This window comes from Chinchilla lanigera, unplaced genomic scaffold, assembly GCF_000276665.1.
Source record: "Chinchilla lanigera isolate Chin_1 unplaced genomic scaffold, ChiLan1.0 scaffold00110, whole genome shotgun sequence".
In the NCBI taxonomy this organism is placed as follows: Eukaryota; Metazoa; Chordata; class Mammalia; order Rodentia; family Chinchillidae; genus Chinchilla; species Chinchilla lanigera.
In genome coordinates this window covers 5498340-5523917 of record NW_004955511.1, presented here as the reverse complement: position 1 = coordinate 5523917, position 25578 = coordinate 5498340, and the positions used below count along the sequence as shown (strand labels likewise).

The following is a 25578-nucleotide window of genomic DNA, read 5'->3' as shown; positions in this document are numbered from 1 at the left end:
CCGCTCGCTCCTCTCCCGCTGGGCCGAGCTCCCCGGTGCTCAGAGCCGCGCGCCACACCAACCCCCGGCGGCCACCCCCGGAGAGCCCGCGCTGCGGGTCCGCGCGTCGAGAGGAGGCGACGGGGAGGCGGGGACATCGCCCGCCGCGTCTGCGGGGGACGGAAGGCGCGGCGATCGCAGGACCCGGAGGGCGAAACTTCGTGAGGCCGAGCCTCCCGGGCCCCGCGGTCGGCACCGAGGCCGTGAGCCCCGGGTCCGGAGACCAGGACCAGGCGGCAGTGAGCGGGAGGGCGCCGAGGGACGGGCGGGGTCCAGCGAGTCCGGAGAAGGTCTACGAACCTTTGAGGGTCGGCAGGGCGGGCGCTTTCCCCAGCTTTTCGCTCTCGGAGAAGGGAACGAAGGCGCTCAGCTCTGCCCTGCGGGCACCTCGAGCGCGCACCCCCTCGCGTGGGCCGTGCTCCCGCTCGCCCAAGGAACTTGCGCTGGCCTCTTCCCGGCCACCCTGAAAATTCTGTCCTGCGCGCGTGGAGGTCCGTGAGCCTTTGGCGGATTAAGTGTGGGAAATCCTGGCGCAGTCTGGTGACAGATTCACATCCAGGGAATGGGGGTTTTGCCTAAACGTAGGCCCCGGCCTCTCCTCCCAGGCTGTGTGCAAGGATGGCTGTGGAAGGGTCCCGGAGGAGGTGCCCTGAGGCACAAGCTGGCCTTACCAGTGACCCCGTCAAGCCAGCGGCTCCACCCCGCCTTGTCCACACAGTTCCCGGCTTCAGACAAAGCTGGAGCTGGTGCCCACTGTGGCTGTGTCGGGGAGGACCCGACAGTGTGTGTACAGGAGCCCATGGATGGCCACAGTGCCCACCCCCACCTCTGCTGGAGCCCCAGCTTGGAGCTGACCCTGTTGGACAGGAGCTTCCCGGCCAGAACCACAGCACCACGAGGGGGCCTGCAAGGGCCTCAAGTAGCTCTCCTGGAGGACCTGGCCGGCCCTCCTGAATGTCCCTGGGGACTGCAGCTCCTCCACAGTGGGGTGGGCCTTGCCCAATCAGGGAGGGCCCAGCGGAGCAAGCCTGGCCTCCCTGGGCAGGAGATGACCGCCCCAGAAGACTTGGGCCTGGAACTGTAGTCCCCTGGGCTGCTGGATCTGGCCTGGACTCCCCAGGCCTCTCCAGGCCATCCCTTGGGTCTCGCTCTGTGCACACCTGCTGCCTGCGGCTCTGAGAGCAGCAAAGACACAGCAGGCTGCTCAGGGCGAGGACCTGGGGCCGGGAGGGGCCTCCGGAGGTTTGGGGCTGTGGAGGGTGTGGCCCCAGAGAACTGGGGGCCTTAAATTTTTTTTTGGTTTTTCAAGACAGGCTCTCACTGTGTTGTGAAGGCTGGCCTCAAACTCATAGTGACCCTCCTGCCTCAGCCTCCCGAGTGCTGGGATTATAGGCGTGTGCCACCTTGCCCAGCCTTGAGCCTTGTTTTTTGCTAAAGGCTTCTACCTGTGCTGGAACTTTCAGGGCTGTAAAAACCCTCCCTGATTCCCCAGATGATGGAAACTTGAAGAAAACAAGGGGCTTCCAGAGGGGGTCTCCCTTCACCCACTCCCCACACTGTGGCCTTGTTTCCCTCCAGTGGGGTGGTGTTATGGATGGGTCCCAGCTGGCAGGGGGTCCTCGCCCAGTCACGCACTCCCCATACCCACCCTTTCCCTGGGGGAGCTGGCACTTGGGCTGGGTGGATGGCCCACATCCCAAACCGAGCGTGGTCATGGGAGTTGCTTTTACTTTTTGGTACCAAGAATTGGACTCAGGACCTTGCACTTGCCAGGCAAGTGCTTGTGCTGCTGAGCTGTATCCTCAACCCTGTTTTTCTTTATTGTGGTAAAATATAGAACCCTTCCCGGGCCTCCCCTGGGAAGTTTATATTTGTAATCCCATGGAAAAGTTATTGGAATTCTAGCTGGTTAATTCCAATCTACTATTTCCAGTGCAAACCTGGCAAGAATAAAGACACTAAGGCATATTTGTAGTTACGGGGAGCCAAGGGGTCCTAAAACTGACCACAGCGATGGTCATCCGGAGCAAAGGCCTCAACCCGGGCTGAGCCTGGGTTTTATTCACTCATGAAGGAGGGAGCGGCTTGAGGATGAGTGACTGTGAGAGTGGTGGGAAGTAGGTGAGTGCTGTGAGCTGGGCTCGGTAGGAGGCCTGAAATCACCTCTGCACATGCAGAGGGCAGGACCTGCAGAAAGAGTAACCTGCATGCCTCACTTGAGGTAGTATGTGATGTTTTGGGCTTGGTGCTTCAGCTCTGATGTGTAATGTTTTATGCCCTCTTATCTCAAAGTGGGATCCCAGCTGACAGCATGGAGCATAGCTCTCCGCCCCGCCATCCCGCCTCGCCTCGGCTCGGCTCACACACGTTTTACTTGGGAGCTGCGGGGGTGGGGAACACTGCCCTGTCATCTCTGCTTCAAGACTACACCTCGGCACCTCAGCTGGACCGGTTTGCACTGCTTAGAGCCAGTTGAAGGGATAAGGAAAAGTCCCAGCCCGCTCTGTACATATCAGTACATGGAAATAGGGCCAGGCTCAGCTGAAATGGAGACAACTGCTCTTCTTTCAAGGAGAGTCACCTAGGTGTCTTCCACAGTGCCCCCTTCTTCGCTTTGAAGAAGCTGGAGCAGGGTCATTGGGGCTGCATGGCCTCTAGTCAGGACGGGGCTGTGAATCCTCTGCGACATACTTTAATGAAAAGGATTATAAGCAAGAAAATGAGCACACCAATCCCAATATAAAACCAGAAGTGAGCCTTGAAATATGCAAATGGGTTCAATTGTTCTATAGCATCCGAAAACTCATCCCAGTCTCTGATTTGGTTATCACGATGGTAGTCTGTGACTGACCTGCTTGTTTTTCCAAGTTATGTTGCAAAGACAGTAGAGCCTCCTTCAGTAGGTACCATGTGGCTATGGTTTGTGGATGGATTCTTTATTCTGGGTTTTAGCTTTATAAAGGCTTTCGCCTACTTTATCCCAAACTCTGAGATAGAGTGTACCGGCTTTGGGAAAGGAAAGATAGAATGTAGCTATCTCATGGAGTAATCGAAAAACCTGCTTAGATGGCACATTAGTGTCTGTGTCATTTCATAGCTTCCTAACCAATAGACCGAATTCTCTCTCTTTTGCAGGTGAAGAATGCACTTGCCCCATTGCTACCCTTGAGGAGCAGACTCCTACTCGCTACTTGCGTCTGAGCACTAAAATTAGTAAAATGCTCTGCTTACCTCTAAATTGGTCACGCGAGGTCCAGTGGATTGCCGGCTCCTGAGTCTGGATATGGTCCCTGTGCTGAGGGGGCTGTGCCTTCTGGCCGCATTGAGCGCCACATAGAGAGAGCCCTCCCTGGTCCTCGGCTCAGCCCAGGAAGTTTGTATGTGCAATCCCATGAAAAGTTATTGGAATTCTAGCAAGGTAATTCCAATCTACCACTTCCAGGGCAACCCATGGCGAGCATAGGGACACTAAGGCGTATTTGTGGCTGTGGGGGTCCCACTGACAGCGTGGGGCGTGGCTGTCCATCCCACCCCGCTCACACATGTTTTATCTGGGAGCCATGGGGGAGTAGGGAAACACTGCCCTGCCGTCTCTGCTTCAAAGACTACACACCAGTGCCGCGGCCGGACCGATTGCGTTGCTTAGAGCTCTGCACATATCAGGACATGGAAGTAGGGCCAGGCTCAGCCAAAGTGGAGGCCGTTGCTCCTCTTTCAGGGAGAGCAGCCCAGGTGGTCCCCCACAGTAAGATACACGCAACATAGAACTTCCCGTCGGAACTCCTGATGAGGTAGCCTTCGGTGGGGTCAGGTGCACCCCTCAGGTGCACGGCCTTCACTGTTACCTGGTGAGGACTTTCTCACCCCAAAGGGACCCCCACGTGCTGAGCCACCCACCCTAGAGCACAGGCCGGGCGTGAAAAGCCACATCCCCACAGAGACCCGTTCAGGCGTGGGCTGACCAGCGCGGCCAGCGCAGGGACCGCCCCACCGAGCTGATGTTGCTCTCCTGTGGCTTTAACGTTCACGGCAGCTGTGACCGACTGGTCATCCGCGAGGACGGGGGTTGCGGTGGGCTGCCGGGAGCGGGTGGAGGGTCGGAGACCGAATCCTGCAGCACAGACACGGCGGCTGGGGAGTGAGGAGGCCCCTTCTCGGGCATTTCCCTGCCTGGCCTCAGTTTCCCCACTGAGGAGCAGGGGTGGGGGAAGCACGGGGTGTCGTGTGTATCCACTAAAGCAAAGACAGGACATCCGCCCACCGAGGGCAGCGTGTGCGGTTGGCACCGGGCTCGTGGGAACCCATGCAAGCAAGAGGGGGCAGAGCACCACGGTCGCCGTGAGCACCTGGACACACACCGAGTGCTCGTGGGGCGCTGGGCCGGGGCTCAGAGGCCAGAGGGACTGAGACAAAGGGCGGGAGGAGGGGGTCGGGCTTCACAGCCGCAGGCTTACGCGCACAGCAAGCGTAGCTTCCAACGCCCACAGGTCCTGCTCCTGGGCACGCGGAGGACCGGAGAGGTCAGGAACTCGGTCATCACACAGCCGATAAACAGCAGGCTGAGTCTGCATGCGGGACAGCTGACTGCAGGACCGGCTCTCCTGCCTCTCAGGGACCCGGGCATCTCCACAGCTGCCCCTGTCTGCAGCTCATTGGTACCATGAACCCGGCGTCTCCACCACTCGCCGTGGGCACTGAGGGTGGCAGACAGGCTGTGCATAATGGCCGGGACAGGGACCCCGTTCCCCCACCTGCACTGGCCCCTGAGCAAAGCAGGAGACATTGAAACGAGATGACGCCCAGTGCCGCGGACCACAAGAGAAGCCAGGGACGGAGAGCCGGGAGGCCTGAGGCTTTGGGGCCCTCGGCCCGCACCCCTCCTGTCTCCACCCCGGGCCTTCCTGTCCTCTGGACACCTGGGCTCAGCCCTGTCCATACCTGCAGTCCATCCATCGCCCTCCTCGCCTTTCCCCTCTTCTTGAGCATGAGAATCACGCACACCATTGTTGAAAGTGTGCCTGGGCCTCACTTGGCCTGGACCCTGACCCTCCAGGGAGGGGCGGGGACCCCAGGCCCTTCCTTCCCGCCGAGCCAGCTTGTGCAGCGCCGATTGTAATCATGATGTACAGCAAATGTGCAGTAACAGTAAAAATTACAGCAAACCCAGACTATGATTTTTTTTTTTGGTACCAGGAATCAAACTCTGGACTTGCGCTTGCCAGGCAGGTGCTTATGCCACTGAGCTACATCCCCGGCCCCAAACCTGAACTATGGGTTTCCCTCAAAGCACTGCGTCAGCTGCGCTGCACAGACATTGGTGCGTCATGTTTTAATTTCCGTTCACCTGGCTGCTCATTGTTGGAGAGGTTACAGCAAGAGGGAGGTTCCCCTTCTCATCCTGGCCCGGTCCCTGGCCGGGGCGTCACCAGGCAGGCTGGTGGCAGAGCAGTGAGCATGTGGGGCTTTTCCCTTCTACCCTGGGGACTTGGAAAGTGCACTTTCTAAATCCAGCCCCACATGTTTGTGGGTTTTGTGTCACTATTTACTTAATGCACTCTTTGAATTGCATTTTACAATTCGATGCCTTTTAATACAGGCAAAGTTACGCAGCGTGATCCCAACCAAAGTTTGGGCATTTCCCTCGTCACCCTCCAGTGGGCTTTCTGCGACCACCGTCATCTGTAGATTTCACCTGCACGATGGGTGGAAGTCCAGGTGCGCTTGCCATGAATAGAAAATGGCCACAGAAGTAAGCTCAGTGCAAGGAAAGTTGTTTGACTGGGTCACACGCTGCAGGCCGGCGGCCCGCTGTGTGGCTGGTGAAGAGGGCGTGGCCCACACTGGCTGGTGAGAAAGGCGGAGCCCATGTCCCTCCTGTCCCTCCCATTCCTGCACTGGGCGATGCCAGTTGGCCCCTGGACTCCAGTGTCCTGGGAGCCCCCATCTCGAGAGGAGGGACCATCACCCCAGCCCATGGAGGAGGCTGCCCGGGCTGGGAGTCCGGTGTCGTCTGCGTCCACGGCGACAGTCACTCTACCCTAGGCGGGCTGTGGCTCTGGGACGCACTCACTGTTCTGAGCCCGCTGTTCCTGGGCTGTCCCTCCCCAGGCTCAGGGACATCGGGCAGTGTCTCTCCAGGACTGGGGTTGACCCGGGGCTGAGGCTTCTGGTTTGTCTGCTCTGAGGCCACCGAACCCCCATCCGGGGCAAGAGCATCCTAGGCCTCGTGTTGCCCACGCATCTGTCTTGGTGGCTGTGGAAACGTGGGGTCCTAGAGCCGGCTGGGACCTCAGGGACGTCCCCAGCTCAGTGCCCCCCGCCCTCAGACAGCCGCACAAATGCCCCTGCTTGCTGCGGGCGCCACGATCCCAGGACCCTTCTGGGGATAATTCCCGGGATCTGGAAGCCTTGTGTACACAAGGGAGGAGGAACGCTGAGCCGAAAAGGAAAAAAAACAAAACAAAACTGAGTTCAACCTATGGAATGTGTGTAAATAATTCCGAATAAATCACAGCCCCAAATCTTGGGTTTCGGACACTGGTTTCCGTGTGGTGCTGCACAGTTAGTTTTAATAAATTTGGAACTTTCCTGCAGGGCATGTTCATGTATTCCAGAAAGATCGTTTTTACATTCCCCCGTTTGATAACGACGCATGCTGTTTCATTACAAGCAGAAAGCGGTCCACTGTCCCGTGGAGTGCCGGGGAACACTCGGCAGGTGTGACCAGCCGCCCAGGGCAGCTGTGGCCGCCATGGTCTGAGGTTCAGCTTATCCTACGTGGCCTTCCTGGGCCACCAGCGGAGACCACGTCCTTCCCATGGGGGTGCTGTCCCGGGGGGCCCTGTTCACGTGTTGGAGCGTCAGCGTCTGCACTGGAGCCCAGTGTCCGGTTTTATGTGAGGACCCCCGGGGCCCAGGCAGGAAGAAGCTGAGTCCAAGCACACGGGCAGCTGCTGGCTGAGCCGGCCTTGGCACAGGTTTGCAGACGCCCGCTGTGAGCCCCTTGCGCCCTCTTGTCTGTTGGAAGCGGTGTTTATCTTGGACGCTGGCCTGGCGCTGCCACCCGTCAGGCCTGCGGAGTTCCGCTTTGCGTCGTATTCCGAAGCCGCGGAGGCTCAGCGGCCGATCAGAGGTGGAGACGAGCCAGCCCAGCGGCCACGGCAGCCGGAACAGTAGAAGTGGCCAGGGGGAGGGGAAAATGCAGGCAGGAGGATTCGGAGGGCCTCGGACCCTGTGTCACACAGGTGGAGGCTGAGGGTGGGGAGGGGCCCTGCAGGGAAGGCCACCTGCCTCGGCCACGGGGGCGGGAGGTTTCCCTCGGGAGTGGGCGGGCTCCTCCGTGCCAGGGTGAGGGACCGTGGGCGCTCCTGGAGGCCGGGCAGGAGGCCTCGTGGCTGCTCTGCTGATCCTAGGGGTCAGCGCGCATCACCTCCTCGTAGGACGGCAGAGGCCCGGGCGATGGGTGTGTGAGTTCCAGCGGTGCACTGGGAGCCGGGGGGGCGCCACCCCCGTCCTGCAAGGAGGAGTCGCCGGTGTGTCCGGGTGGGGACCCCAGAGCCCCCCGGGGCTTCGCAAACCTCAGGATGGAGGGGAAGAAGGGGATGGAGGCTGGACAGGAAGTGGCCTCCACGGGCCCTGTGGGTGACCATCCCCTCACTGGTGCTGAGAGGGGCACTGGGGAGGGGCTGCAGGGGGCTCAACCGACAGGGCCCTCGTCCCCTCCTGCGCCTGGTGCTGGTGGTGTGGGCAGGCGGCTCAGCCCGTGGGCTCTCTGTCTGGACTGGGCCAGGCCCTGCTCTCAGTCCCCCCTCTCTGGCCCCACTCCGGGCATCTCATGCTGTCCCGCAGCTTCCATGGGCCGCCACGGCCTCACCCCCGACCTGGGACAGAGGGCACCGACCCAGTGCTGCAGAGCCTGTCCCTGGCACCACCCTCACAGCAGGACGTGGCCCAGTGTGGCCACTTGCTGGCTGGGTGACCCTGGGAAGCTGTCACCCTCGGAGCCTCACTTCCTCCTAGGCTGGGAAGGTAGAGCTGGCTCATCCCCAGGGCCCCGAGACCCTGGGAAGCGGGACAGCATGGTTGGTGGCAGAACCACGGTCCCCAGAGAAGCCCTTGTCCTGATCCCCAACGGCAGGCCAAGGATTGTGGGCCCTGGAAGCTCCTCGGGAGGGAAGGCAGCCAGGTCATCCAGCGCTGTCCCTGCTGGGCCGAGCTGTTGTGCAGCGGTAAGAAACATACAGCCCAGAGCCTTAGTCCGTCCTGGACAGCGCCAAGACCCCGAGAGAGGACGGTGCGGTAGGACCCGCGGGCTCCTTGTGCTTACAGGAGGGCTTGGCCTCGGAGACCCGGGTCCCTCCCGCTCCGCCACTTCCTGCTTGTCCGTCAGGCTCTCCCAAGACAGTGTCTGCCTGGGTTTAAATAAGACCTGGGGCCCAGTGCGGAAACTCAGCACCAAGCAGGATGCAGATGCATGTGGGTATGAGAACCCCTGTCCCCTGTGTAGGACGGGGGGGGGGGACGGGACACGGGGTCTACAGTACTCAGAAGCAGGGGCGAGCCTGAGACCAGTGACAGGCGAGGTGAGTCGGACACGTGGGCCCAAGTATCGCATGGTTTCTCTTCTCTGAGAAACCCAAAGTGTAAGTAAATCAGAGAAAAATAAAAGATAGATCAGAGGAAGCAGGAAGGCAGATCTTGCTCAGATGGGAAGGGGAGCTGGGCCTGGCGGCACACGCCCGTAATCCCAGCACTGGGGAGGCTGGGGCAGGAGGATCGCTTTCAGTTCCATGGCAACCTGGGCTACATAGCGAGACATTGTCTCACACACACACACACACAAAACCCAAACCTCCCCCAAAAAACAAATGGGAAGTGGACCAAGAGATGGCGGAGGGGAACGGGATATAAAAAAATTAATCTGTGTTACGTCCACGGACCAGCTCCCCATGAACGTAAGCGTTGTATGCTGCACACAGGGACTAACAAAAATTCTAAGATGAAAGCTGAGCTGGATTTTGGGGGCGCCCTCCTGGTCAGGGTCATGGAGGGAGCGGCCAGTCTCCTTTCAAGGGTCGTGTCCCGGCTCCGCCAGCGGAAGAGAGCTTGGTCTCTCTCGTGGCCGTGGGTTGACTCGCCTTGGGCTGAGTCCCATGTGTCTCGGTGGCTGTTTGGCCTTGGGAAGTGCAGTGGCCTTGCTGAGCCTCAGTGTACCTGTCTGTAGAGCGGGAATGAGGCCTGCCCAATGTGGGGAAGCTGGCATCGAGTGAAGGCGAGCTTGCTGGCATGGCGCACGGTATCACACCGAGGAGAAGCGTCCACAGCCACACGGGTCACGACAGGCCCCGCAGGCGCCCGGCGTGACCCGCCTCTCACAGGCATCCCTGCTTTTGCGCCCGGGCCCTGCTCACCCTGTCCAGGTGCCAGGGAAGATTTACCCTCACTGCGGTGGGATCCGCTGGCCCGGGAGCTGAGCGTGGGCCTGTGGCCCTGGAGCCCGGCACCTCCCCTGTGGCCGCCTTGTCACCTTGACCTGTCCTCTGTCCCATGCCCGCCCGCTCCTGGGCCGTGCTCCCCTCGCTGCACGCTTGGGACCGTGAAGAACGGATGAGACCTGCCCTCCGCCCCGGCTGCTGCCCCTGTGCTGGCTTTGAGGGCAGCCTGGAAGCTCACCGCTGCTGACTGCCGGTGCCATCTGTGGGCCGCCAGGGCTGTGGGCCCGGGCAGGAGCAGCTCCAGAGAGGTGGCATAGAGCAGCACCAGCTCCAGCCGCTGGAGGTAGGCCTGCGGGCACAGGGGATGGGCAGGGCTCAGGCCTCAGCAGGCGGCGGCCTCTGCTCCCAGAGTGTGGGGGGCTGGGGCCACCTCAGCCACCGCCATGCCTGGCACAGGGCTCCTAGGGGGTCCTGGCCTAACATCTGAGGGCCCTGGGACAGCTGAAGGTGGCCTGAAGGGTCACCTGTGCCAACCCTACTGACAGATGGGGATACCGAGGCCAGAGGCGTGGAAGGGCGTGGTCAGAGGACATCTCCCAGGGCCGCCGGCCTGCGCGGGAAGTGTGTGTGTCCGCGTGAGCACGCACGTGTGTGTGCCAGTGTGGGCTGGGTGAGGAAGGCTGGTCCCCGAGATCAGAGCCTTGGGCCTGGGCTCAAGGCATCCAGCCCTGCGGCAGCAGAGCCAAGGTGAAGAGCGTGCTGGGCTTGGGGCAGCCAGGTACCCCTGCCTTGCTGTGTGGGCTTGGTCCACTCACTTAGCCACTCTGGAGCTTGACGTTTACACCCACAAGCTGGGCGCGACCGTGTGGTCTCAGCCGGGCCGGACCGCTGCGGGGCTCCGGGCAACAGGGGCCCCTGGGGAGACTATTTACCGCCCAGTGAGGAAAGCTCGAGGTCTCGGTCCTGGACCTGCCCCCTCCCTGCTCTGACCTCGCTTTCCCATGTGTGAACACACGTGAGGCTGGGGTCCCGGTGCTGAGCTGCGACGCGGCCCGCCCCCCACCGCACCAGGCCCTGCCGCAGGAGGCTTCCGCGCACACAGGCACTCACCGTGGGGCTGGGGTACGGTGTCCAGAATGGCCAGGGATAGGGGGTCTCCAGGAAGAGGTCCTTGGAGAGGACGAAGAGGCCAGCCAGCGCGAAGAGGAAGCTGATGAGGTTTGCCACCAGGCACAGCGTCTTCTACAGGCAGAGAGGGCCGGTGGAAGCCGGGGCCAAGGGCTGGGGAGCCTGTCGGGTCCTCCTCCTCAGGACACCCCAGGGCCCAGGGCAAGAAGAGCTGAGCCGCCCTGCCCCACGCCCCGGCGTCTGCCCTCCTTGCCTGCCTGTCCCCTGCTGGGCCAACTGCACAGGTTCCTCCTGCCCTGTGTCCCTGAGGAGGCAGGGGCAGCTGTGTGCCAGCCCAGGGGAGGGCACAGGTACAGCAGGGCCAGGCCGGGCTTCCGGGCAGAGGGTGGGGGTGCGGGACCCACGCAGGCCGAGGCTGTCCGGAGCGTCCTCCCACCACCCGCCCCCCTCCCCCACCTGCTTGTGCTGGGGCTACTCTGTGCCCGCCTCGGTGAGAGCATGCGGACCCGAGGCTGCAGGTGGCAGGCTGAGGCCACCAGGACGCCTGGGAGCTGCTGTGCCGGACAGCGTGGGTGACCTCTGGGGCCGGACTGGGGCGGGGAGGGTGTGGGGCGGAAAACGCGGGCCGCAGGGCATCTGGGGACAGAGCAACGCCAGGTGTGCGCCCCAGGCTTCAGGTCACACAGGACCAGAGACCCAGGCTCAGCAGACCAGGGAGGAGGCGGCTCCGCCCCGAAGGGTGGGCTGGGCCCTGGTGCCTGGCTGGGCGAGCGGTGCTGAGGCCTCTCAGAAGGCCCGGGAGCCTTCTGTTCAGTGCCCTCTGCTGTCTGCTCCTGGTGATGTCACCCCTGCAGCCACTGCCCAGTCAGCCTGGCACACAGACGCGCCCGCGAGGTCCAGAGCAGACCAGCTCCAGGCGTCAACTCACCGGAGAGGACCTGGGCAGCCTGTTTATCATCAGCGCTGAGGCCCCGGAGGCGAGGAACTGCAGGACAGACCCGGAAGCCAAGCGGGGGACGTTGGGGTTCCCCAAGGCCCACTGATTCCCTTCACCGCTTTCCAAGAAAGCTGGTGACTGGCAGGGCAGGGGACACTGTCCCTCTTGGAAAGCCTGCCCACCCTACCGTCTGGGCCACCCTGGTGCCCTCACGCCCCCCCGACCCTGTGCCCCCTCTCGAGCAGGGTTTGTAGGCTTGACTGTCCCTCTGTGGCGGGGACACCGCCCTCCCTGCTTCCTGAGTTCTGCCACCAAGGACAGCAGCTCCAAGCTCATGTCTTGGGGCACTGGGTGGTCCTCGTAGGCCACGGACCAACAGGGTGCTGTGGCCGTGGAGGCTGGCCCTGGCGTGGTGGCACCTCCGAGAGGGCGACAGTGGGGGCAGAGGGGGCGTGGATGCCAGGTCTTGAAGAGCTCAGGCTCAGGCGTTGGAGCCGGTGGGGGCTGCGGGGAACCGCACAGCAGTGCTCTTGCCGCCCCCGCTGGCCCCAGGAGGAGCCCCGAGGGCCAGGATGCCACCCCCAGCTCCCAGTGGCCCAGGCCCAGGGCTCAGGGCTCCCCTGAGGTTCAGAAGCTGCCCCAAGAGGAGCCGGGAAGGGCCAGGCCCCCCCACAGCCCCCTCAGCCCAGCCAGCGTGCCCCCGCCTCCCCCACGCGGGTTGTGGCTCGGCCCCTACTCACGGATGCGGCCCCCCAGAACGGGTACCAGCACCTCTGCACCACCAGGTGCACCTCACCGACGGTGGCGGCCAGGACGCTCCCCAGGACAAGGGTCAGCATGCCGAGGGAGAGGTGCAGGGCCTGCGGAGAGCGGGTGCCCCACAGGGGGCTGCAGTGTCCCTTCCTGCCTCTCGGGGCCGTCTGCAGAGAGACCCTCCGCACCTAGCCCCAAGGACCACAGAGACCCCCGTCCAAGGCATCCTCCCTGCCACGCTCTGGCCTGCCAAGGCCGCTGGTGGAGCTGTGCGTCAGCTTCGGTGCATCCTCGCCCTGCCCGCACCCCCTGCGCCCCGCTGCAGTGGACACTCACCCCCAGCCCCTGGAGGAGGCTGCTCCTGGGCCTCCAGCTGCTCCTCTGGAGCCCGTTGAGGTCCCCGCTGCTGGGCTGAGGGTCCTGGGAGGGGCCTGTCTGCCCTGGCTGGGCCAGACCGAGAACCTGGTATGGGGGGAGCCCCCCAGCCCCAGAGCTGGGATCTGCGGTGACTGCTCCGCAGGCCTTGGCCGCCATCCACACTGTGGGCCCAGCCGCAGGCAGAGGGAAAGTTGTCAGGGTGCGGCTCCTCTCTGAGGCTTAGGAGAGGGACGTGGAGGGGAGTGAGTGTGTGGTCACTGGAGGGCGCCTGCCTGGGCATCTCTGGGGCAGCCCTGGCAGGGGCCATGTTCATCGCCCGTTTGGGAGCTGGACCCAAGAAGACCAAGCAGCCTTTCTCAAAGTGTGTTCTGTGGAACAGTGGTTGTAATGGAGCTTCAGTAGGAGGGTTCCCTGGGCCAGTGGGTTTGGGAAGCCCTGGTTACCATTTTTTTGCTCCTTCCGCTATTAAAGGGGCTGTGAATTCCTGGGCGGAATTCCTTAGAGTCCCTTAGTGTTTTAGCACTGAGCGCCTCCCTCAAACTTCGCTGACAGCCCAGTGGCTCCGCGCTGTCGGCTCTGCTTTGGGCCGAAAGGACTAAGCCTTGGGCTTTGGTCTCCGCTGTCCTTCTGTTTTCTCACAGGCATCGCCTGGCGGGTGTGGGCCCCGGCCCTGACCTTGAGGGTCGCTTCCTATTCTCGGGGCTGGCGGGGGTCAGGAGCTTCCTGTGACGGGAGGGGAGGGCATCTGTGCCCCTCACGTGTGTCAGCGTCCGGCCCGGGAGCCGGGCAGGGCCCCCGCGGGGTGGAGGGTGTTGTCGGCCAGCCTGGCATCCCGGAGACCAGCAGGGCCTTGGCTCCACCCGCTCTGTCCTGCTCGTCTGTCCCCAGTGCCCTGGCTGCGGGAGGGCAGGGACAGGCGGCAGGACTCCAGGTCCCCAGCAGAGCGGGCTAGGCGCTGTGCAAGGTGCGGACGACCGGCTGTCCCGGCTGTGCCGCTCGAGCTTGGTCTTGGGCAGGTTGCTTACATGCGGCTGTGTCTCCCTCCCCGCAGGCACGAGCACTGGCGCCTGCCCGGGGTGGGTGGCGTAAGGCCTGGGCCGTGCAAGGCCGGGCACCTGGCGATGAGCACGAGCCAGGGTCCCCTCGTCACCTCACGCCTGTGTCCCCGGGCGTGGCAGGTTCACTGCCCCCTCAGCGCTGTTCTCGGGCGGAGGGCAGGGTGTCGGAGGGAAGGCGAGCGGTGCCCAGGGAATGCCGTGGGCCCGGGCCGGGGCCAGCAGGAGCTGTCCGGTGAGGCCCGGGGCCAAGCAGGCAGGGAGAGGCTGGTGTGGGCGGCATGGCCCCAGCCAGATGGTGCCGCGGAGGCTGGGGGACAGGGAGAGCCCTGGCGGGTGTGTGCGTGTGTGTGCACAAGTGTGCATGGTGTGCGCACGTGTTCTCAGCATGCCGAGCAGAGGACGGCAGGGGGGAGTGGCACTGAGCTACCCCTGTGACAGGACCCTCTCGGCTCTGGGGGCTGAGAGGATCGGGGTTCAGCGCACACACTTGGGGAGCAGCCTGAGCCTGCGCCCAGGCCCGCCTCCTTGGGGCCTCTGCCTGGAGTCAGGGGTCGCCCCAAGGAGCCCAGGGTCGGGGAGACAGAGGCCGGTGCTCTGGGGAGTGGCCTCGGTCTGTGCCTTCCCTCTGGGTCCCAGTGTCTTCAGAAGGTCCCTGCGGGCTCCTGGCCTCCCGGGCCGGAAGGGAGGCTGGGCTGAGCTCCTCGAAGCCCAGGGGTCTGTGGGCGCTGTGAGAGGGGTTCGGATGGGGACCCCCAGTCCTCTCCCCGACGGGGGCACTTGCTCTGCAGCCTCCGGCCTATGGCTGGGAGTGAAGTTATGCCCCTGGCCTCCCACCTCGAGGTCAGTGCCTGGCTTGAGGCTCAAGCCCGGGCCCCTGCATTCACAGCCTAGCTCGTGGGCCATCCTAGCCCACCGAGGGCCCCCGAAGTCACTCCCTGGGGACCACTCACCCGGCCTGAGGACTTCCATGCCGAACGCCAGCCTTGCCCGGCCAGGGAACCGTGCCCGGCAATCGGGCCATCTTTATGGCCTTAGACTTTGGCTCTCCCCTGGACCCACCCCTGCCTTCCGCCCCCTCTCCTCAGCATCAGTCTCCCTCCACCCCCAGCCGAGCCAGGCGACAGGTGTGGCCCCGCACGGGCCTCCTGCTCACAGCGAAGATGTGCCTGGCCGGCACGGTGCCTACGGGCTGCGCTGACATGTCTGTACTCTTGGTAGAGTCAGAGGCTGGGTGTCTTCAGAGCATCTTTTTAATTTTGGAAAATTTCAAGCATTCACCAAGTAGAGAGCCAAGCTGCACTGAGCATTTTAGGGCGTATCGCTGAGACACATGGACTTAAAAAAGTGTGGCCACCTGCTCACAACCGGGAGGTTAAAAGGAAGCCGCAGAGCCACGGAGGCAAATCTGCTCAGGCCCCACCAAGCTCTGCTGAGCGTTTAGAAACAGGTGGTGCACACCTGCAATCCCAGTGCTTTGGCAGGCTGAGCCAGGAGGGTTGCAAATTCAAGCCCAGGCTGGGCAACTTGGTGACTTAGCAAGACCCTATCCCAAAAATAAAAGGAACAGGGATATAGCTCTGTGTGACAGTCCTGGGTTCGATCCCCGGCTCCATAAAAACAAACTCTCGGTGTAGAGAGAAATTTCAACGCTAGGGGTCAGAAAAGTCTATTTTCAACCTGCTTTTGCTACTTACTAGATATTAACTTGGTCAGTGTTTACGTTTTTCAGTTGTCTCCTAAACATCTTGTTACTTCTGATTGGGTTGAGCAGGGTCCAGGCCTGGCCCACACATTGTGCTGGGCTGATCCGGCTAGCTGTGTGGTTTACCCCTGCGGCCTCCAGGTCCTGCCGAGCATGGAGCTGTGGTCTGAGACCCCGGACCTCTCCCCAGTGGTGCCAAGGGCCCGCCAGGCCTCTACCCCAGACTCATGGCATGGGACGGGCAGTGTCCTGAGGCCCACGGGCACCTGGATGCCCTGCTGCCGGGGCTGCTGGCTTTGGCTTGCTGGCAGGCAGGGAGCTGTGGAGCTGACCTGGAGGTCCGCTTGCCCCAGACCAAATCTTGGCTGTACCCCTCAGTGACTGCGATCTGGAGTGAGACCTCTGCAGGCCTCAGTTTCCCCCGTGTGCTGGGAGTAATCGTACCCCCATGCTGCTGAGCTGTTACAAGTGTCAATGTGGAAGGTCGCCGCACACAGTGAGGACGGCCGTGGTCTTCTCGGGGCCTCTCACTCTCGGCTGCCTTGTGTCCTCCTCGTGCTGTACACTGCGACGTCACTCGCACTCGGCCTTGAGCGTGCTGTCACCTGCTCGCCCAGCCCCTCCCATTGGCTGGCTGACTCACTCCTTGATAAGGCAGCTCCTGAGCTCCCAGGGCAGGATAGGCCCTGGGCTGCATGCTGGGGCCCCAGGCCACGTGCGGTGTCCAGAGTCCGTGGCCGGCAGGAGACGCCCTGAGTGTCCGCACCCTGCTCGGCCTTGACAGGGGCTTCTGCACGGACAGGCCGCTGAGGAGCTTGGCTGCAGCTGTCCTTTGGGCCAGCGTGACCAAGGGCCAGAGTCTGGGAGGTGGGACGCGGAGAAGGGGCCCGGGCTGTGGACACGAAGGGCGGGGAACTGGGCGTCCCCACTCCAGCCCCTGATTTTAGGGCTTCTGACCTCAGAACGGCGCGCCAGGAAATCTGTGTTGGATGAAACCACGAAGTGTGGTGACAAGCGGTCCAGTGGCGACAAGGACCGTGCAGAGCCTGGCGGGAGGGACCTGGGGAGCAGCTCCTGAGAGAGGACCTGGGGGCGGGGGCAGGGCAGCCGGGCGGCTCCCTGGAGGGGGCGGCATCTAAGCAGAGAGGCCTGAGGGTGGGCGCTTAGCTGGACAAGCAGGTGATGGGGGGTTACAGGGAGCAGCTGCCCGGCAGAGGCGAGGCTGGAAGGCGGCAGCTGTGAGTCCAGGGCCCGGAGCCCCGCCAGAGCTTGGACTTCGCCCTGCGCACAGAGGCAGCAGGACTCGGTCACCTCTGTCCCCTGGCGAGTCCCGAGGGGCGGGGAGGCAGGCGGGGGCTGTGCCAGGTGAGGGGCAGGGCCGGCTCTGGGAGGGAGGGTGAGGGCACGGGAGCGGAGGGAGGGCCGCGGAGGTGACTGCAACTGCGCCGGCCAGGCCGAGGTGCGGAGGCAGCCGGTGCCCAAACCGGCCCGGCCACAGGGGGTCCGCAGGGACAGGGGTTCAGCTAGCCTGTGTGTGTGTGTGTGTGTAGGCCGAGGTGCGGAGGCAGCCGGTGCCCAAACCGGCCCGGCCACAGGGGGTCCGCAGGGACAGGGGTTCAGCTAGCCTGTGTGTGTGTGTGTGTGTGTGTGTGTGTGTGTGTGTGGATGTGGGGAGCCCTCAGGAGGTGACGGAGGACAGCGAGTGTGGGTGACACCCGGGGAGCAGAGGGACGTCCTTGTCAGCGAGGGATGGGGGCTGTGAGCGGAGTTCCTCGCCTTTCCTGTCTGACCGCTGACTGTGGAGGACAGCAGCTGAGCAGCAGAGTCTAAGGGATCGCCGGCCCTCCACTTCCACGATCCGGTTGCTAGGGAGGCTGCTGCCGGAGGGGGTGAGCCCCAGGGGTGTCCCCGCTGGCTGGGAAGAGGCAACAGCCTCTCTGAGCAGGGCTGAGGCGAAGGATGGGACAGCCGAGAAGCCTGGCCTCAGCCCACCGGCCCGGCAGCGGCTCTGCATTCAGCCGAGAGGACCCAGGAGGGGACCTCGGGATGGGGCCCAGCCCGGCGCCAGCTGTGAGAGCAGGGCTTTTCCTCTTGTTTCTCTGCTTTGGAAGGACAGAGGTGACACACAGTGGAGTGCAGAAGCGTGTCCACGCTGGTGGGTTCATTCGCTCGGTGCACACGTGGCTCACGGCCGCCCGGCACTGGGGGTCCCGGCACCTGCCCCCATCTGTCCCCGCGCGGCAGTTGTCAGTGCTTGGAGAGCTCAGCAGGGCGCTCAGGGATCCAGCCACGTCTTAGGCCTATCAGCCGGCTGTGCTCTTTCATTTATTCCTTTCAGATAATTACACCGCAGTTTACAAGGGTGGTCAAAACACGCAGCGACTGTTTAAATTTAAAGCAACTTGGGCAGGAAAGGCCACACTGCGAGAGCAATGGGACAGCATGTTCGAAGTGAGAGGAGGTGCTGGGAGGGAGGTCAGTGGCCATGTGTCTCTCTTAGTCACTGCCCTGTGGATGAGACAGGACCCCCCACATCCTCAGCTTGAGCATGGGAGGTTTATTCTGGTCCCTGGTTGTAGTCCGCAGTTGGCGTCTTCTACAGGGCAGAAGCGGCGTGGCAGAGGGCCTGGCGGAGGAGAGCTGTTCACAGCATGGTGGACAGGAAGCGGGAGAAGGAGGAGCTGGGAGGGAGAGGACGGCTCCCCGCCACCCAGGGACCACCTGTGCTGACCGGGCCACTCCTCCTAACAGGAAGTCAGCTACAGTGTCCCTGTGACTCATCTTCCAAAAGCCTGGCCTGGGGCTGGGGATTTAGCTCAGCGGCACAGTGCCTGCCTGGCAAGCACAAGGTCGTGAGTTCAATTCCCGGTACCGGAAAAAAAAACCAAAAAAAACCCCAACAAAATCCTGGCCCATGAGTGTGCCAGGCCTTGAGTGACATTCCTGATCCAACCTATGACAAGGTCTTGTTCAGTAATAAAATTGTTCATTTAAATATTTACTGTATTATTTGAGCACTCCTCTTGAACAAGTGTTTATGGCAATTTCTGTCAAATAAAACACAATGCTGTGTCCTCCCTCATTTCCCTTATTCAGCAGACCTGGCACTGTGTAACTTCCGGCTCTTCCTCAAAGGCAAATGACCATGAAAAGGAAATGTTTTGAGTCCATTCAGGACAGGGAGGCAGCCAGGACAGCGCAACTAAAGACTCCTGTGAAAGAGGACTCCAGAGCTGCTGCAGAAAATGGCGAGAAGTGTGGGACAAACGTGTCCAAAGTGAGGGGAGTATTTTGAGGGATTAATCTCAATTTTTTTTTTTTTTTTTACTGTAATCAATTTAAAAACAAGTTTCAACTTTCACTCTACTTTTCACCATATTTCCCACATGGGTATTTACTTGTTCTGTTGTTGATGGGCATCTGAGATGTTTCAAGTCTCTGCCCATCGTGTAGGAAGGTGTCACCCTCAGGAGTGTGCCCGGGGATAGAACTGCTGGATCCGATCCTATGCATGTGGCTGGCTTAGTAGCTGAGGCCGAATGTCTCCCACAGTGGTGACACTTCCCGTGTCCTTCCTCCAGCCCTGCCCTCAACTTGCCAACCCCGGCAGGACGTCTATGCAATCACAGCCCCTGCGCCGTGCTGGAGTCTCCCTGGAGTCTGAGTTTTCATGCCTCTGGAGTCTAACGATGTTGTACACATTTCTGGGCCACTTTGACTTCCTGTTGGAGGATCTCCTAAAGTCCTTTGCACAATTTAAATCCAGGAGGCTCTGTTTTCCTTATTTCTTCTCAGGAACTGCTTATCCATTCTGCCTGCAGGACCTCCACTAGATATTACAAATTCAAGATAATTCTCCCAGTCTGTGGCTTGTATTCTCCATTTACCATGGTGTTTTTTTGATAAAGAGTTCTAATTTTAATAAGCTGCAATTTATTCACCCTTTACAGTTACTTGTGTGTGTGTATCTAGTTTAAGAAATCTTGGCTTCTTCCAAAGTAGGATTTTTCTTATGTTTTCTTTTAGGAGTTGTTTTAATTTTAAAATTTAAATCTATGATCCATTTTGAATTTTTTTGGATGCTGCAAGGAAGAGTAGAGTTCACTTTATTCTTTTTTTTTTTTTCTTTCTGTGCAACATCCAGTTGCTCCAGAACTATTTATTAAAAAAAGATGTTCTTTCCCCACCAAACAGCAGCCAGCCCCCTGAATTACTTTGTGTATGGGGTTTGTTTCTCAGCTTTGTTTCACTGGTGCATTTGTCTATTTTTGCCCTAAAACAGCTGTCGGAGTTACTCCTTTATAGTAACCCAGGGAATCAGAGTCCTCCAACTTTCTCAAAGATTTTCGTAGTCTCCTAGGTACTCTGTCAATTTCCCCCCAAACTGCTGGGGTTTTGAGGGGCTTGTATTGACTGTAGAGCTAATGACAGGTACTAAATGACACCATAGTGCAGCAGAGCTTCCTTATCCATGAACATAGTTCAACCCCTTCACGTATTTATTTATTTATTTTTGTTTTTTTTCCAGTACCGGGGATTGAACTCATGACCTTGCGCTTGCCGGACAGGCACTATGCCGCTGAGCTAAATCCCCAGCCCACCTTCACGTATGTAGATCTTGGTCGATTTCCCTGGGAACATTCCCTAGTCTCCAGCATTGCTTTTCCTGGGAATCCCCTCTCCAGCTCCTGTTCAGGGAAGTCCACTCACTCCCCATTCTGGTCACCCCTCGCCTCTTCTCCGTCCTCTCTGTCCTCTGCTGAGGCTGTCCTGGCCCCTGGTGGTGGCCATGACCTGCTGCTCTTTGTTATAAAGACGTGGCCACACAGTGGCGTGCCCTGTGTGGGCTGGGCCTCTCGGGGGGGAGCCGTGGAGGCTTTGCTCATGCATCTGCTCTCTGCTGTCTGGCCGGGGACATCTCCAGGGCCTTGCTGTCTCCTTGGGCTACGGCCTAGGCTGTCCACCTCCCCACTCTCTCCTGACTGGTCTGTTTGGGCCCTGTCCTCTCGAAGGACTCAGTCGGCAGAGCACAGAGGGTGGGCTCCCTGCCTGGGCCCTCTTCCGTGCCCCCATCCCAGTCTCCTCCACGTGTGGCCAGGAAACGGCTCCAAAGCCCTCAAGCACATTTTCCCATTCTGCACTTAACGATCTTAAACTCTAAGCTGTAAGTTCCTGAGTGTACTCTTTTGACTTTTCTTTCTCTTTTGATGGTACTGGGAGTTGAACCCAGGGCTTTCATGCTGAGCCACATCCCCAGCTCTGTTTTAAATTTTACTTGTTTATTTTGAGATAGGGCCTTGTTAAGTCCCTAAATTGCCCCGTCTGACCTTGAACGTGCAGTCCTCCTGCATCAGCCTCCCAGAGTGCAGGGATTACAGGTATGGGTCACCATACCAGGCTCCCCTTTTGATTTTTAAGGTCAACCCCCCTGCTAGCTCTGCAGGGCACAGCCCTGGCAGTGAAGGTCTCCTGTGGCACCTCGCTTGTCCTGCTCTAGTCCCAGCGAGTGGCTGACGACTACCCCTCCTTTGGGAAGACTCACAGCGGGGGCAGCAGTTGAACTGATTCTTGAAGGGAGGGTAGGAGTGTGCTGGATGACGTGAGTGTGGAGATGAATGCAGTGCTGTCCAGTCCTTGGGTTAGAGAGGCAAGGAGGAGGGAATGGTGTTGGTGGGGAGCACTTGGGATTGTGCTTGGGGCTGGTGGGCTAAGAGCACAGAGTGACGTCAGAGGGAGCTGGGTTTGAATCCTGGTGTTGCTTTTTAATCACTCAGAGGCCTTGAGCATGGGGTTACTTGGGATGTGCACGTGGGTTCCTCGCCTAGGAGGAATGGAGTAAGTGTGGTCACCCCACCCGGGGCACACCACCGGCGCCCACTGGTGCCCTTTTGCTTGGACAACCTTGGGTGTCCTTGAGGTGAGAAATGAGACTGCCCACCCTCAAAGCCACGCTGTTTATTTGCCTCTGTGGTGTGGACTGTACAGGTGACACTGGGGCCTGAGGCGGGACTGAGCTGCGTCCTTGTCCCTTGGACATCCAGCTGGTTCCTATGGTAACCTGCAGGGCATCCTTGCTCCTGGGCAGTGGGGATGGCAGGGGAGCCCTGAGGGGCACAGCATGGTCCCCAGGCTGGGCTGCACCTGCCGTGCTGGATGGGGCAAGGGTGGCATCTCCAGCCTCTGCTCCCTTGGGCAGTGGGCAGGGCCTGAGTCAGGGCCAGCTCCATATTACAGACAAGGAAAGCGAGGGTCTCCGGACATGGGTTGGGAGCAAGGCCAGGCCCAGGCCCAGGACTTCAGGGAGCCCAGGGTATCCCTGGAGGGGCGAGGGGCACACACCCTGGACACCAGCTGGTGTCTTTGGGGAAGGAGCCCCAAGGGAGGCGTGGACAGAGGCCCCTGCTGGGTGTCTCGGTCTAGCCGGAGGGGATGGGGCAGGGCAGCCGGGTGGGAGAGGCTGGCCAGGGGGAAGGGACAGCCTTTGGGTCATCCTCGGCTACTCGGAGGACTCCTTGGGGACGTAGGCCACGTTGTCGTAGGCGGGGGGCGGGGAGGCGGCTGGACTGGGCGCTGCGAAGTCTGTACCAAAGGCGCTGGGTACGAAGATCACAGACTGCAGGGAGAGAGTGGGGTCCTGGTGGGCTCTGGGCTTGGGCTGCTCCCAGATCTGCACACCCAGGCTTTTTTTCCAGCATTAGGATTGACCCCAGGGCCTTTGCACTGGGCGATATCCTCTGCCCTTTTCTGCTGCTTGGAACAGGGTCTTGCTATATTGCTAGGTTTCCCAGGCTGTGATGAAACTTGCAGTCCTCCTGCCTCAGCCTCCCAGAGTGCTGGGATGACAACTGTGCTGATGTCTTGCACAGAGCGTAGGCCTGGCCCTGGGCCCTGGCTGCTTACTGGCCTTGGCCCCTGTGCTGGACAACACCCTGCACCGAGTCCCCCCAGCCCAGCCAGCCCAAGGGTCCTCACCCTGGCAGCACCTCCACCCGGCGGCCGCAGCCTTCGCTGTGCTGGGCCTGGACCTCCTGGCCCCCGTGGCCATTTCCTTATGGAATAAACGCCGCAGGCAAACCCTCCTCCTCTGCGCCTGCGTCCCCTCCCCGGGCCGAGGCGGGCAGCACCCTTCCACCCCACCACCCCCGGCCTGGGCCTGCAGGGGGCGCCCTGCCGCCGGGCCCTCCTTCCACGTTCCTTCCGGGGAAGCAGGAGGCCCCAGGCCTGCCCTGCCTCGGCCTTCCCAGGTGCGCGTTCAGCGGCTCCCGGGCGCTCACCGCGTGGGCCTGCGCGCGCGTGGCCTGGCACCCGAAGTGGGTGGCGATGACGGCGATGAAGAACTCCAGGACGGTGAAGATGGTCAGCACGGCCAGGTAGCCCCTGCCCACGTCCTGGGGACCAGAGCCTCGTGACGTCACGGAGCCGCGCGGGCTGACGCAGCCGCGGGTGTCCCTGTCCCCGCCCCACCCCGCGAGGCGCCTGGAGCCTCCGGTTACCCAGCTGGTGACGCCGAAGTCCATGAGCAGCACGGCTGTCCCCGCGAAGGCCGCCGAGGCGCTGAGGATGTTGGCGCCCAGGCTGCTCCTCACCTGCGGGGAGGAGGGAGGAACAGGGACACAGGGACGGACCAAGGAGCCCGGCCTGCCTCAGCCTCCCCAGGCGCCCTGCTGCATTTCTCCTTGCTTTTGATGGCACCGGGGATCGAACCCCGGGCCTTTGCACAGACTGCATCCCCAGCCTTTCCGTTTTTTCATTTGGAGGTAAGGTCTCTCCAGATTGCTTAGGTTGGACTTGTGATCCTCCTGCCTCAGCCTCCCAGAGTGCTGGGATGATGGGTGTGTGCCACCGGGTGGCTCCCTTTCCTTCCCTCCTCTGCTGGTGAGGGACGGTCCCCCCTCACTGGGTGGGGCTCCTCAGCCCCATCCTCCTCTGCTCCCAGGCTGTCTCAGCCCCAGGCCCCTTTCCTGCACCTTCCCCTCCTGTCCCTGGCTCCTCTCCTCCTGCGGCCGTGCCTCTGCTCGCCTGGGCTCCTCCTGGGGGTTGGCAGCGGGCCGGTGGACGCTGGCGGTTCCTGCCGCACCATGACTTACCAGGCAGCTGGTGTGGCTCCTCTCAGCAGCCACCGACAGGGACCCGGAGAGGACGAACTGTGGAGGAGGTGGACAGGAAGGCCTGGGCGGGCACGCCGCCGCACCTTCCCAGGGGACATGAACACGGCTTCCCGCGGCCACCGCCAGCCCCCTGGCCAGGCACCCTGGGTCTGAAGGTGTGCACAGGGCTCTCAGAGGGCCCCTAGCAGCGTCCACGCCAGCAGTCCGGAGCCCTCCCTCCCTCCCTCTGGGGACTGCTGGAGCCCTCCCCTGGTTCTCAGCCCATGGCCAACCGGCTGGGGGCTGGGAGAGGGGCCAGGGCCTTCAGAGCAGGTCAGACCTCAGCAAGGGGCCCAGAGTGCGGGGACCCCAGGGCGCGGGCTGTGCAGGGCCTGCGGGGAGGAGGCTGGGGATGCGTGGCACAGGCGCGGGCCTGGCGCTCTCGCCCACCCTCCCGTCCCTGGGCAGCCTTGGCCACCCAGGAGCTCCCAGACACCGGAAAGGGCCAAGCGGGGGCCAGAGCGAGGGCCGGGTGGGGATCGGTGTGGCCCCACCCATGAGGGGCGAGCCCGGGCCCCCACTCACGCAGGACCCTCCCCAGAAGGGGACGCCGCCCTGGATGAAGAGCATGCCCAGGTGTCCGCGGCGGACCATGAGCAGCACGCTGCCGAAGCCCAGGTGGATGAGACCGATGAGGATCTGCACTGTCTGGGGGTGGGGGGCGGGGACTCAGCCAGCTCCGCACCCCTCCAGCCCAGCTCCGCAGCCCCCGCGACCCACCCAGGCCCACCCAGATCCTGTGCTGAGGCGATGGATCATCCCCAGGATGGCACCCCCAGGCTGCACCGGTCGCGTCCCCACCTGGGCGCTGAACCCTGGCTCTGGGCCGCGCCCTGCTCAGCCTGGGGTCTGACCCCTGCGCCCTCCTGTGCCCCGCGGCCCAGCAAGCATGTCCTTGAGCATCTTCCTCATTTCCCTGTGTGCCTGATCCGTCTTGGGCAGGGGGAGCGGCCCAGGGTCTCCACTTGGTTTGTTTTAGAATGAGACCACACCCGAGAACACCGAGCACAGGCCCAGTGTGGCGGGAAGTCCTCGCGTAGCTGGTGGTGTTTGCAAACGGCAAACGTGGCAGTGGCGGAGCTGATGGCAGCTGGGCCACGGTGGTGCTGCGCAGCTGCAAAGCTGGACAGGGAGCTGCGGGAGACCCCACTTGTTCTGTCCTAATGCGGGGAGCTGGGTGCCTGCGTCTGGATTCTGGAAATCAGGACACCGAGGCTCAGAAATGCTCAGCAGCTCAGCAGCTCCCGAGCGGCAGGCCAGCTGTGAGGAGCAGGTGTCCTCCCTGGGGGATGCTCCCGAGAGGACCCGTGTTCCCTGCTGAGTATTTGTCTCCTGTCACCAATGCCTGGGGGTGTCCCTGGCTCCCAGGGTCCCCGCTGAGGTTTCACAACCCCAGCAGTGGGTGCCCCAATTCATCCACTGTCTCCTGCCCCTTGGTGCACGAGGAATCATGGTGCAGATTTTGGGGTACGGTTCTGGAGGTCAGCAGGTCTGAGCGAGAGGTGCCAGACACTGTGGGGCAGTGGGGTTCAAAGTCAAACTTCACAGTCAGGCCGTCCTCGGTGGCGGGATGCCCCCTACCAGGTGTGAAGCCTGGGAGAGAGACTTGGCCTTGACTGGCCTCAGTGTCCTAATCTGTCCAGGTTGAGCTATGACCTCTGTCTCACAGGTAGTGCTGAGAACCTAGTAAGTCCATGCTCGCACTCTCCTGGGCAGTGTACACACCTGTCGGGGACCCCTCATAGACAGGAGCCGCCATCACCATCACCACCACCGCCACCTTCATCTCCACCATCATCATCACCACCACACCATCATCATGTCCACCACCTTCATCTTCCCCATTATTACCATCACCATAGTGGTCATGATCATCTCCACCACCACCTTCATCACCATCACCATCGTCACCATCACCACCACCTTCATCGTCACCACCACCATCACCACTACCATCATCACCACCATCACCATCGCCATTGTCATCTCCACCACCACCTTC

General features: G+C 61.6%; 2 protein-coding genes and 1 long non-coding RNA gene across 5 annotated transcripts in view; 1 reads left to right on the top strand and 2 right to left on the bottom strand.

Moving 5' to 3' along the window:
* Nucleotides 1-2592: 2592 nt before the first annotated feature.
* Nucleotides 2593-5201, top strand: LOC106147017. Its single transcript, XR_001231717.1, has 2 exons — nucleotides 2593-3457; nucleotides 4527-5201. It is a non-coding gene; the product is annotated as an uncharacterized LOC106147017 (long non-coding RNA).
* Nucleotides 5202-6580: 1379 nt separating this feature from the next.
* On the bottom strand, nucleotides 6581-16002 carry Ms4a10 (membrane-spanning 4-domains, subfamily A, member 10). Its single transcript, XM_005408114.2, has 7 exons — nucleotides 15874-16002; nucleotides 12628-12887; nucleotides 12279-12398; nucleotides 11530-11586; nucleotides 10584-10715; nucleotides 9712-9822; nucleotides 6581-7552 (listed from the first exon to the last, which is right to left on the bottom strand). Exons 2-7 carry the CDS (start codon nucleotides 12823-12825, stop codon nucleotides 7448-7450), a joined length of 723 nt encoding a protein of 240 aa, XP_005408171.1. The 5' UTR covers nucleotides 12826-12887; nucleotides 15874-16002; the 3' UTR covers nucleotides 6581-7447.
* A 5367-nt stretch (nucleotides 16003-21369) lies between these two features.
* Ms4a15 (membrane-spanning 4-domains, subfamily A, member 15) overlaps nucleotides 21370-25578 on the bottom strand; it is a 17548-nt gene continuing 13339 nt past the window's right edge. For all 3 annotated transcript variants that reach the window (XM_013506508.1, XM_013506509.1, XM_005408112.2), the window contains exons 4-8: nucleotides 24102-24224; nucleotides 23517-23573; nucleotides 22923-23015; nucleotides 22704-22817; nucleotides 21370-22042 (exon numbers count right to left, since the gene is read on the bottom strand). In XM_013506508.1, coding sequence (XP_013361962.1) covers nucleotides 21926-22042; nucleotides 22704-22817; nucleotides 22923-23015; nucleotides 23517-23573; nucleotides 24102-24224 — 504 coding nt within the window. In that variant the 3' untranslated portion in view covers nucleotides 21370-21925. The remainder of the gene's footprint in view (nucleotides 22043-22703; nucleotides 22818-22922; nucleotides 23016-23516; nucleotides 23574-24101; nucleotides 24225-25578) is intronic.